Source organism: Aquila chrysaetos, chromosome 18 (genome assembly GCF_900496995.4).
Source record: "Aquila chrysaetos chrysaetos chromosome 18, bAquChr1.4, whole genome shotgun sequence".
Classification (NCBI taxonomy): domain Eukaryota; kingdom Metazoa; phylum Chordata; class Aves; order Accipitriformes; family Accipitridae; genus Aquila; species Aquila chrysaetos.
The window spans coordinates 679,229-692,953 of record NC_044021.1 but is presented as its reverse complement, the minus strand read 5'-3'; the positions used below and the strand labels follow the sequence as shown (position 1 = coordinate 692,953).

Here is a 13,725-nt window from a genome sequence, read left to right as displayed (position 1 = left end):
TTCTATTTTACACACCTGCTTTTGAAGTTTTGAAGTACTACCTTTTCTACAAAGAAATTCAGCTGTGCCTGACTGGAAATACTATGTTAAGGCCTCCTAACCACCTTCCATGGGTAGAACAAGATGGTTTTATTTTGGCATGACTCAGGACAAAAGGACCTGCTTTCTTGAACACAGCAGCCTCAGAGAGCAAAAGCTGGGGAAGAATCTTAAATGCAGCCCCAAATAAATCCCTTACTTGAACAGCACAAGAAGTAACGCCTATTCAATGGGAATATACTTTCATCAATTCACCAGTCTGCATTTCAAAAAACAACACTACCAATTCCATGTTAGTTGACTGTTTCCCTAAATAAAGAACGTAGGGTTGTCATGAATTGCTAGAGATACTTCTGTCACTTGGTAAACCAAGAATGCTAGAGAGCCACTGAAGGCCTGTTCCAAGGAAATGTAATGATCAAGATTCGCTGGCATTTTAATGTCACAATAATGACTTACATTTCACCCCAAGATATTGTTTACTTGATTAAATTTATATTTACCACTTTGTGTAAAGTTTATTATGAAAACACCACATCAGTTTATTGACACTGGGAAAATTAAAACATTAGTAAATTGTTTCAGCCTTGAAATAAACGTCTCGTGATCTTGGAGATATTACTTGCAACTTGCTGGATGTTACTTACTATGAAATATCTCCAAATCTACTTTAAAGCACCAGGTGGTGTGCCTGCACAGAAATCAATGACATTACACTGCTGCAAAACCAGATTACTGGAACAGTGAATCAATAAACCCCAATGACAGATGTCGTTTATCTCCCTGTCTTCATTAGATCACCATTTAAAAATCCTGTACAATTTTTGGAAGAAAACAAAAAGGCTAGATAGAATTTTAGACTAAACTATGATTTATTTATTTTTTATTTATTTATTTTTTGCTGGAAGGAAATAACATTTGTGGCACTGGAGTATGTTCAGTTTCAGCTACATTTGTGATGACTACATACGCTGCTGATTTCAACTTTTTTTTTTAATTTGCAATGCTCCCAGTTTTCCAGCAAAGATGCAGATGCCTGTATAATACCTTGCCTTTCTGTCTTCCATTTTTCCACTTCTGAAATTAATCCACAGACCCCCTGAAGCTGAACACCATTCATGTTGGTAATACCTGATTTTACACTCTTGCTTTTACAATTTAATATGCAGCCCTATAAAAGGACCAAAAGATAATTTACATTTTGGTAATGAAAATGGTAAATCCTGTGTATCTTTTGCTCTGATGCTAGAAAGAGATCATGTGATATCAGCATATGCTTTTACAAGTTGGAGGACTCTTTCCTTAGTTGAATACAGCTCCCTAGAGTTCACCAATTTCAAGTGTCTGATATATTTTAATGAGCTACGCAATTGGTTTAAGAGACATAATAAGGATATAGCAAAATGAGCATCTTACTTCATGTATGATAAGTGATAAATCTAGATTCATTTTCACGACTGAAATCAAAACATAAAAACAAATTCATAAATCGTACTGCTGGAAGGGACTAGTTAGATCCAAGTTTGGTTTTTGGTATATCACAAACCAGAAATTTCCCTGAATTAATTCCTGTACTAATCAAAATATAGTATGAGCTTGTAAATTATACTCATGCAAAATGACAAATAAAATTAGTTATGAGTCTTAATTTCACATTTTGCAACAGTAATGCCTAAAGTCAGACCGAACCATGTGCAGGATACTGCTGAACTCTTGATAGAGTGTCCCTTTGTGGCTTGTGCCTCCGTGTTAGAAACTAGCTGGGAAGCCCTTTGCAAGGAAAATGCTGTTAAGATCTGAATAGAAGTCCATAAAACTTTATACATGTTATAAAACAAGTCTACAGTATGGAAAGTCAATTTATAATGACCTAACAGTTCCTTCTGGCTTTGAATTAAAATGTGAGTAAGTACTACAGCACAAGACCAATCAATCAACTGAGGTTATAAATACTAGTCCTCAAAGTGCTGCACAGGAGAAAAGACTATGAGTGAAGAAATACTGTATCACAGGGAATATACAGTGTTGGCTTTGGAAACAATTGCTATAAAACAAATATCAACTTTCCACTATGTAAACAATCAGCAGAAAAATTCCATTTTAAGAAGTCTAATAAAATATTCTTTATTGGAACTGTATTCCAGTTTTCTCAGCCTTTCCAGAATATGCATAGATAGAAAGACAGCTGATTTATATGCATGAAAATATATTAGTTCATAATATATACATTCTGATAAAAATAACTATTCCAGCAATTTATTATATTTTTAAATTAGTTTTTAAAAGACACCTTTTATGAATAGTAATGCTCTGTTTGCATGATGAATACAGCAGTATCATCAGAGTAATATGTTAAATACATTTATTTAATCACAGTCCCAATTCTGCAATCCATTTTATCCCACTTCAACGTCCAATTGTCACACTTATTTTACATGGAATTTTAGCTGCACAAACTCATAGCTTGTATTACTTTTTTTTACACATATGAATTTCATTCCTGTCATCATCACACATTTTTAAAAGCAAAGAGAAAAACTAAAATGAATGAAGAATTGATACTAACGCTTGGCACCATGCTATTGACAGTGTTTAAAATTAGAAACAAGCCTAACTTTGAAAATGGGCTGAAATCCTGAATCTTCTCTGTTCAATTTCATTTCCATGAATTGACCTCTGTAATCTGGTAATTAAAAAATTTTTTACTTATACATTTTTATTTTTTACATTAATAATCAAATATACATAGGAATGAGTACACATTAAATACCACTTACTTTGGCAATACCAGAATCTGCACAACAAAAATGCAGAAGAATATGAGACAGGCACAAGTCACATAATACTTAAATGCAGGCAGAGTAGTTGCTCGATACTAGAAGAAAAAAAAAGCAATGTTAAAAAACACAATTTCCAAAGCAGGTAAAATATCACCCAACTGAAATTTCAGCTTAAAGATGCAGATAGGTATAGGCAGTCTTTAGCAACAGTAAATTTCCTGTTGTTCAATGACTTCCACATCCACTTACATAGGGCTAGGGATTGTCAGGCATAGCACTGAATCCTTTTACTTCCTGAAGAACAGCTTAAGTAGCCACGTCAAATGGTTTTGCCTTGTTCTTCTGCAGAACAGGACTATCCCAAATTCATCATAAAAAGTTTATTTAAAAAAAAAAAAGTGAAAGCATTTTTAAAAATATTTTTAGGAATTTTGGACCTTGAGCTGCTGTTGAAATCTCAAAAATTTCCAACCCACTTGTAAATTCATTTTAGTGTTTCACACTTCTCCAGACATTTCCCAATTAAGTCAGGCAACTCACTCCTTAGGTTAAATAATTATTTTGCTTTATTACCTTGCTGTACTTTCAGGTCCTACAGGCCTTAAAAAGCTCCTGTTTAAATCAAAAGCAGGCTTCTGACTGAGTTCTTTAAAGTCAAGACTGGACTGGTGAGTCATTAAAAGAGAGTGAAGATAGATATTAAAAAGCCAGATCTGAAAGAACAATTAGTTCTTTGCCGTTCCATAGCATTCTACAGTCTAAAAGAGATTAGGCTCCTACAGGGAGCATCGACACAGCCGAATAACTTAGCTCCCTGATTTTCTCCCAAGTCCTGATTCCCTGACTGTCCCAAGTGAACATATGATGGTTTTCTCTCAAGTTCTCTTTCAGAATTTATCGGTTAGTACCACCCACATTAAAATCTGAATGTGCTCCTAGGCACACCTTTGATCCACTCAGTGTACCCTTTCAACACTACAGATGCGACCACATCAGGTGTAGCTGCTTCTCTCTCATGCCATCTTCTAAACAGCCTCCACAAGCCTTGAAACCTCTTTCACCCGAATACCTTGCCAAGGGTGTACAACACATGCCTTTGGCAGCTGGCCGTAAGAACACTATTCTGCTGAGCCGTGAAAGAATCTGAAAATTATTTCAGATGCTACAAAAATAATTGAATATGTATTTGACCACCACATGGGACCCAGAGGATACCTGCACCTATGCTGTACAGTGTGAACACAGTACGGTAATACTTCCTCTACCCCATTCTCATCAGGTTCACTCACTTATCCAGCCAGTTGTGGTCAAACCTACCTCTTACTTCCCTGAAAGACAGCATAACTGTTCAGCTATCAGCTACCCTATGCTTAGGGTAGAAAGCAGAAAGAGGCAACCCTCCAGTCTTCCTGCTGAAGCTGTGTCAGTATGTAGAAATACACTCAAGCTCTACAAGGCCATAAATCAAAGAAAAGGCCTGACTTTCCAGGCTAGTGGTCCTGACAGTCACCTAAAAGGGAGGGATCTTTCATTCTGATCATTACTTCAAGGACTAGAAACAATATCATTTACTCCATCTGTACATACATGTCTCAAACATGTTTTATCAAACATATTAGCCAGAAGAACACTTAGTGTGTTGCATCCAAGACAGCTAGGCATTTTTCTTAAAAAAACATTTATAGTATTGTTTCCCTGGAATGACTGTGCGCAGCAAGTGCATATGGAGAAAACTAATGAGTAACTGATATCATTACAAGACTATCATTACTACAGGTGGAGTCTTTGAGACATGGTTAAAGGAAAAAAAAACACCCAAAACCAGTGGAGTTTGATAAATGCCTTTTGAGGATGTAGGTGATGGAACTTAGGAATTCTTTGCTCCAGTTACATCAAATTTGGACTATCAAACCTCCTCCCACTTCTGCGAGACCATGAAAATTTCAAGAAATTCAAATGAACTGCAGAGCCCTACAAACAGGAAAGCAGTCTCAGACATCACATTCATAAAATTTCTTCCATAAATGAACTAAAATATTATTGTAAGGTTTGAGCACTTCTCCCTGCAGGTGAGGTCCTGTGGCAATGGCTCTCTGTCACAAAAATAAGGGATACAAGCCTCACTTAGGATGAGGCAAAGAAGGAATCAACTGTGAATTTGCAGTGAAAATAACTTACTTCTTTTTCCAGAGTCTTATTATAGAAAAGAAGTGATATTCTTTGAATGTCTTCAGATTTAAGCCACTGCCTAGAAGAGAAAAGGAACATTATAATTGACATAAGAATAAAGTAGGCCTGTCTTTTTATGAAATGCAGTAAAATAAGAAAATCACTTTGAATAAAGCAAGTTCTTGTGTATTGCAATGTGTATGGTGAATTGCACTGACAGTAAAAGCGGAAACTACAAATCCCCTCTCCCTTTTGGCTTCTACTGCTAACGTACACATGAAACAAAAGCTCAGATGAGCCATTTTTTCTGTGAATCATTCCTAAGGACAATCAAGGGAGAGATTTCTATGATGTAATTCTGACACTGATATTCCACTCATGTCCAAAACACTATTATTATATCCAGTGCACAGAAGAGAACCTGAGATGAAAACAGTCCTTCACAAGGTACCTTTAAGAAGCGCACTGTTACAATATGCAAGAGTGGCAGGTAAATCACACTTTACGAACTTCTATTCTGAACGAAAATGTAAAAAACATTATTAAAAGAGGTGGGGTGATTTTGTCTTTGAGCTGTATTAGTCTCTTGACCATGACCCTGTACTCTAGAGGTAGATTTTGATCTTTTTACTGATTATAAAAACTTCTTTTCGCTTAAAGATAAGAAATACAAAATAAAATAAGTAGTTGCACTGAAGTGACAAATCTATTTTAAAAGAAGTGAATCTTGACAAAAGCTTGACATAACCTTTACAAAATGAAATGTTCTAATATGAAATTCTACATTTATTTTAATGGACACTTGGAAAGAAACAGAGTATTTAAATTTTAAGAGGATTAGGTTGCTTGCACCTTAAGGGGAACTAGACAAATTTGAAGAAAATATTTCAGCAGACTACTTCTGTGAACATGCAACATTTGAGCTTGACCAACAATAGCAGGGCTTTTTTGCAACCTTTCGAGCAATAACTTTAAATCAGGCTCTAAGCTAGTAGTGTAGCTAATGCCTTCTAAATAAAAGGGAATCTGTCTCAACTGACAGGCTGCATTGCAAATAAGTAGCAGCAACAAACCACAGTGGAATATATCCTAAATTAAGGTCCTGGGAGAACAGGAGTGGACAGAGTGGAGTGTAAGCTATTAGCTTTGATTTATGAAATCTGAAATATTTGTTTCCTTGCCTGTGAGACTGTCCCTGTTCCTGTGCAATCAGTTTCATTATAAAAAGGTGCTGAAAACATATTCAGCTCTAGGTATGTTTAATTAAAAATATATTTCCCAGTTTGCTCTGCAGTGGCTATGTCTGATCACAGGATTCTGAGAAGAAACAGATATGATAGACTGCTGTACATATAGCATGATTTTGTTTGGGTCCAGCTGTAACCTACTGGAGAAAACATTCAGTTTGTGGAATATTTTTGGCAAACTGTGAAAATTAAGTGCAAGTCTTTTTCCATTCAGTTATAGAAATCGAACAAAAAGTAACCCTCTTCTCCAAATTGTTAACTCATTTCCTGTTTTTTTCTTACGGTACCTGACAGGCAGATTGATTTAATTACCATTACCACACTGCTAAAAAGTTCTGTCTGCAGACCTACTCCCAAAGGCCAAATCTGGTCTGTACACACTTGATCGCATGTGAAGTCAGTAGTGCCAGTTAGAGCAAATGCTGCCTCATACTCCGCATTACAAGCTCACGTTTTCTGGAGCTTTTAGTTCTACTTTAAAGCCCAGAAAAAGCTATACTGGTTTTAGGTAGCAGGTGCCGGGAGGTCCGAGATGAGGGAAAGAGTGTAACACAGACGAATAGAAGTGGAGAGTAAGCACAGAAGAGGGAGCACAAAGCTACATACCTTTGGCACAGAGAAAAGGGCTGAAAAATTCTGCCTACAGCCTGAGTCCCTGATGAGCCTAAAAGTTACCAAAGTATCTGCAAGTACGTGGGGATATGCCTCCTGGGAAGCTAGGTACCCAATTTCTGTTTACGTTCTTTTGCAATTTAAGGAACAACAGAGCCAGCCAGCTGAATTCTGCCTGTACCCACAGAGATGTGGGGTTTGATAGGGCTTGTCCTGACTGACAATGTACAGCAAGGAATTTTGCACAGAACAGAGCAGTCACCATGACTTAAAGAAAAAAGAGAGGAAAGAGAGTGTGTCTCTTGAACATAGCAACCTACTTACCAAAGAGCAGATAACTTTAGTTTAGCTCCCTCTGTAGGTATACATTTAAGTAGCAGATTGCTATCCATCCATCCCATGTCCTACAGAAGTCCCCTAACCACCAAGGTTCAGGGTGCCATAGCTAGGGCTGCTCATCCTCCTCCTCGGCAGGACGGGCACTTTGCAGCCAGGAATACTTTGTTCAAGGTACAGGGAAAAGAAACGCGGAGAAAGCATGATGTTACACCCTCACGGCTAAGGCACTCCGCTGACAGACAGAAGCAATTTTGTTCCTCGCTTGCTCTTTTAAATCTATATTTACGTATCTTTTAATGTAGTGCTCTAACAGAATAATAATGAATAAGCAGGTCATAACTTTCCTCACTGCAACTTTGCAAGGAGCACTGCCAACTAAACGTACTGCTCTGAATCACGCTATAAGGCCAGCGGGCTGCTTTCTAGATGCCACAGTTTCATTTGCATTCCAGAAGAAGGAATTGAACCCAGATGCCCCAAGTTACCAACGGTGTGTGCATGTGGCGCTTGGCAGTTTTGTGGAAAGATAGCTAAGCTAGCTTGTGAACCAGCAGGAGAGCAGGGAGGGAGGGAGCCCAGAGAAAACGCTACGCTGCTTTAAAAACCTGAGGCACCACTTTAATAGGTACTGCGCTATTTTACACTGTAAGAACAGTGATTCACTTGGACTACAGCTTTGTCTTGGACTAAGACGACCCAGACTCTACATTCCCTTATCTTCTAGTTACTGGCTGTTAATTAAACACCTGGGAACGTCATGTCCAAAGACCCACATGTTATGACCATTTGCTTGCAACCAGTTACTTTTTTCACAGAATGACACATGACGGGGATGAGAAAGTCAGACCATGCTGACAGCTCAGGGTGGAAGAAACAATGTCTCTGTACAAGGAATGTTTGCTTTTGAATCATTTTCATGCAATTTTCTAATTGAAAAGGTTAAAAGAATGGTAATTTTAATACCACATTTTATGTGCAATAATGTTTTTTTTTTTAGTTTTCTTCATTCAGTCATAGACTTTACACTTAAAAACATTTAGAAATACCAGATTGTCCTAAGTTTGCTTCTTGATTCACAAAAGCAAAAGATTTAGCTTTACAACCACTCCATTAGATTAAATGATAGTGTTATTTTCATTTTGCAGCCAAAAACTGAGGCACAAAAAACCCGCACAATTATAAAGAAAACAAAAACGTGATTAGTTTTGTGTCCTAAATGTAGGAAATCTTTTATCTAATTTTTCCGAGTGCTTAGCATTCACATAGTTAAAATATTATTGAATTAACTTGCCATTTGGGGAATCAGCACTTTTGACAACTTATTCTCAGGTACCCAACTGAATAATATCATTTAAGTGATTCATTCAGCAAATCAATACAGGGATAGGTAGAGAATCTAGTTTTGGAAGGTGGCATCCAGCCTCTCTGACATATAAGATCATTCCTTATCTTTCTGCAATTCTCCATGTAATTCACAAAATGCACTGAAACTTTTTCAGAGAGCTTTTTTTTCACACAAATGTCTTTTATCCCCAAGTTTCTCTGAATTTTATGCACTAATTAGATAAGACAGGGATTCTCTGAGATAAAAGAACATACAGTATGATCACACCAATACTTTATTTTCATGCATTTATACAGATGCTTTACTTTTGACATCAAACCATCATTGTTGCAATCCACTTATCAGAGCAAGTGTACCTGAAAACACATAAAACTTGCCAAAATTTATATAGCTGTTTTAGGCAAGTCTAGTATAATCAAAATGCTTTGCCTATCACATGACCTACCCTCTTTCACTGTATTCTTTGTATGACCTATAACTATCAACACTTTTCTATAAATAATTACTAAAAAATATTTTCCTAAAGCCAAGTACCTTTTAATACTACTATCAGATGCAAAAAAACAAATGTGACATATAAGTATTTAATAATTAGCTGTAATACTGAGCTGATTAAGATTCTGAGTAACAGAAGTAGGGGGGGAAACATGTAATTCATCATAATTACTGTCCACATTTTTGAAGGGCAATTCCCTTATTTCATCAGATAAATATAAGAAACCTGAACACTTATTTTGGACTGGTATTGATTTTTCTCTGTCTTATCTATTCACCAGCAAACAGAGAACATCAATACCACCTCCAGCTCTGTCTAGGACACAGAAAAAATACATGCCACGTTGCCTCCCCCAACAATTTCAATATGCCATCAAGCTTAGCCTTCTCTAAGAAATCAACCAACCAGTTGAAACAAAGAAATATTAAACTAAGATTTTAGGGAAAGTTTCTAATTCTGAGATGTTTCTGTGACAATTGTGAAGCACCAATTTTCACGTCATTCTGATTCCCGAGCCAGCTATTTCTTGTGTCTTACTTCTCTGCTCTCAGATAAGATAATTCTGCAGAGTTACAGCTATGAGTGTACAGATACAAACAGTTACAGAGCAAAAATCCTTTTGCCATGAAGATCAAGACAAGCCAAAAACTGTCACACCATGATTCACAGGCACTGTCTTATCCCATATAGTAGAAAATGTTACTGTACAGCCTACCTTCACAACATGCAGAGCTTCCTAGTGACACCTTTACTGTTTTCAGGCTTCTGTGTGCATGCGGGAGTGACAAATATTAATAACACCCTCTGTTAACACCTTTAAATAGTATATTACCCTCTGTTGCAGATTTATGTCAAAGTTGAAGGAAGGAGAGAACAGAGGATAAAAACATACTTTTGAGCATTGATTCCATCAATGGCCTGGATCATCCTCTCATTCAGCTCCTCCTCAAACCTTCTTTTCTGTGATTTCGTTCTGAAATGAAAAATGTGGGAAGTTACTTTGGAAAATCATGACACTGTCAATAAACATTAACTTTAAAACAATGGGGTGATAGCTGGCATAAACTTGTGAGGATAACCACAATTTTTTAACATTTATGCTGCAATAGCAGCTATAGGCTTCAGGCACACTGAGCCTTATAATAAGCTCTTAACAAAGACAGCATAAGCTACAGTCTGACACACATACACAAAAAAGAATCCAGAGTTTAGCTGTCACAGAGCACTGAAAAAACAAACACAAGAAAACATTTTGTAAAAAAAAAAAAACAAACCAAGAGAGTTCAAGAAATTCTGGTTGAAGGAAAGTCTTCCACAGTGTTATGAATTCATGAAAAAGAATGGCAATATGCTCAAATTCATAAAACATTCCTGTTTCTTGTAGTTATTTTTTAAAATCCTTGTCAGAATGGTATGATGAGCAATAATGTGCTAGTGCACTGAGGCATAATAAGTATTCTCGACCGAGAGCCCGGTAACACTTCTTATCTTGGAAATATTTTATTATTTTTAATAAGAAAACTCAGTACCAAGTCTGAAATTAGTTTCAAACATGTGCCATGTTTCTCTATTTATAACTCATAACACAACTGCAGTGAAAAAAAGGATCTTTTCTTTTCACTGGACTCAGCATGAACCCAACAGAGGATCATCAGAATGGGTTTGTCTTTGCTAACATATGTTACTGCAAACATCATCAGTCCTTTCAGCAGTTGTGCTTTCCTTAAAAATGGAATATTTCAAATATTGCCAGATTATGTCTCTGCCTCTTGAAAACTTAAATGCAGTGTTAACTCAGTAACAGTGTTTTGTAAGAAGTCAACACTCAGATCTGAAATTTGACTCTTTGCTTACTGAAATTTTCTTAACCTACAGATTGAACCCTGTCAAAGGTAACACGGATTTTCTTCAACATCAAGTTTTGGGTTATGTCCCCAAAACTGATAACCTGTTGCAGGATTTAAATTCATACAGAAATGGTATTTGTGTACTTACAGTAACTTTAAACAACCCAACTGATTTCATGCCTATTCAATGCTACCAAACTTGGGTAAGAAAGTGTTTACAACTGATTTTTCACATATGAAACAATCTGCCTAGGAGAAATAACTAGACAGGTGAGGAGACATTACCTAATCACACTTGATCCTCTTGGCAGATCTCTAACAACATCAGACTACCATGTAACTAGGTAAGAGCTAAGACTGCCACAAACAGAAGCCTACAGTCAGGCTTCAAACCCCACATTTTCATATTCTAATAAAATACTGATTTTCAAAGTGCTTATTATCATTTCAGCTGTCTCCTGTGGGAATGACTAACTAGCTAATCTAGTATCCTAGTTCTATGCCTCACTATGGACATTAGACTCCAGTAATGTTTCTAGAAACTCCTTCCATAATATGGTATCAAGACACATGGTAACATCTGTACCTTTTGGATATATTTTGGAGTGGACTTTAGAAAACAAAAGCAAGAACATCTCAGAATCTTAAAGAATTGCATTATTTGCAAATACCACAGTCCAATGATCTTTTTTTTTACCATAAGACTGATGGAAGTCCTTTTGACATACTGTTCAAATGTAGATGCTCAGTTTTAAAATCAGAAACTGTTTTTATTAATATCATGCATATTCAGTCAAAACTTGTTCATCTTCTGGAATTTAGCAATATTTTAGGTAATTGCATAGCTCTCCAGTGATTTGTTGAGGAGACAGTTACCAAGCAGAGAGATGGGGAAGGAACAGACAGACAGACTTGTTTGCATAACCAAAGACAATAAAAATACAAATTTTTGTGATATTACTTATAATTTTGCAAGAAAGACTTTATCTGAAGTGTTACCAGGTCTTTAAAATAAAAAATAACCATTCCAGGTTTCTGACAGTGCTAAGCTTGTTTTTTAATCAACCCTGTTTCCATTTCTCACCATCTTGCCCTAGTCATTGAAGTACCAAGCAGGAGAATGAAAACTTAAAGCTATTGTGATATTGCAAACATTTTGTGTAGCAAGAGCACTACAGGGAGACCACAAAATACCTTTTGAATGTTTACTACTGCAAATGTACTACAGACTTTGAAATAATAAACCACAGTGCAAATACAAAGCAATTAACAAAATATATAAAATGTCTTTTTTTGTACATATTATTAGCTGTTGTGACACAAATAATATTAACAGCCCTTTCCATCTTCCCTTTTCTTACCCCTCTGTGACTCCTCTCAGTTTACCTGCATATAATTTTCTCCCCACTGATAGAATAATTGGGTTGTTAGGAGAAATGAATAGTAGCCCATCAACATGCTTATACTAATTCAGAATAATGCTATTTGTTATCAGGAAGTGTATTTGCAGTTCCTAAGTAATATGTCTGCCAAATCTGTTCCCATAGCCCTTCTCTATGTAAGAGTTATCAGCTGAAAAAATAGTTTGGGTGAGAAATGGCCCTCAATATTTGAAAGCATGCCTTATATATATAAGAATGCGTATGAATGTATATGCATTTATATGGACTTTATATGAATAAGTGATTTTTTTAAATTTAATTTACCTCTCTCTGCAACGCTGAAAATGATATTGCCCCATGGGAACATCCTAAAAAACAAAAGAAAATACCTATGAACTTTAACAGACTTTGAAAACATTAACTTGTTTTAAAAATAGTGTTGAAAACAGGGTCAAGTAAGGAGAAAAGTTTCCAATACAAATACTTTTAGCTTTAGATTAAAACTGTCTAAAAGAAAAATCCAGCCAAGAGTGAAGATGGAGTGACCTGGAGACAAACTGATCTATCATTACAAACTGTAAATAAGTAATAACAACAGTCTGAATCCAAGAATGTTTTGCTTTACTATAAAGTCACTGCATCAAAGTCACCACTGTTTTAATGTAGCCCAAACTCCTGCCAGCTTCAGCAAAAACCACTGTTATGTGTTTTTGAAAAAACCAGACCTGAGTAGCCAAATACAGGCAATGGTCATTATTTTTATTGATAAGCAATAGCAGCCATCACAGCCACATTTATTTTGTGATTAATAGTGATGGCTGGGTACCTTCTGTAATGAACACATCACAATCCGCATTCTGATGCACTGTATTTATTGAACAAGATGGGTTAGGTGCTCAGTCCTATGTTCTCCCATGTAACAGGAACAAAACTGAATGCGAATGTTAAAAACTATCAGAATTTACCTTTATGTTTGCACTTTTTAGAGTGGAAGATAATGCAATGTACAAGCTGTGGACTGACAGTGTCTGACTGACAGTAGTAAAACAGTGTTACCAAAATTAAAAAGAAATCTTTTCTGTTCAGTTTAAGAGATGTAACATTGCACTATAGTACTGCGAAACTCAGGCCGTCAGCCATAGCTGATGAGTGGTTAGTGCACCTTCGAAAGGTAGATGTTACAGCAAGTATGGTTCCCAGAGAACTCTTCTAATGAAGTCCACTCCAGGTAGCACAGGGATATTCTAACTTCACAGCCTTTGCTCCAGGTTTGGCCATGTTCCAAATGGAGAATGTGGCTAAACAGCCAATAAATCTCAGGGAATGTCTCTGTATCAAAAGTGTTTCTTCCCAAAGGTGCTGCAACCTGGCTTTAGGTTCAAAATGTCTTTCCACAAGGTGAACAGCAGCCACTCTACATGCTGTGACTGGGGCTTAAGCTCAGAGGGTAAAATTGTGTATTTTAGTAA

General features: G+C 36.4%; 1 protein-coding gene across 2 annotated transcripts in view; it reads right to left on the bottom strand.

Annotated features, from left to right (window-relative positions):
- Positions 1–13,725, bottom strand: part of ADCY2 (adenylate cyclase 2) — a 216,699-nt gene that overhangs the window by 54,329 nt on the left and 148,645 nt on the right. For both annotated transcript variants that reach the window (XM_030041979.2, XM_030041980.2), the window contains 4 exons: positions 12,581–12,624; positions 9,920–10,000; positions 4,998–5,067; positions 2,817–2,914 (listed from right to left, as the gene is read on the bottom strand). In XM_030041979.2, coding sequence (XP_029897839.1) covers positions 2,817–2,914; positions 4,998–5,067; positions 9,920–10,000; positions 12,581–12,624 — 293 coding nt within the window. The remainder of the gene's footprint in view (positions 1–2,816; positions 2,915–4,997; positions 5,068–9,919; positions 10,001–12,580; positions 12,625–13,725) is intronic.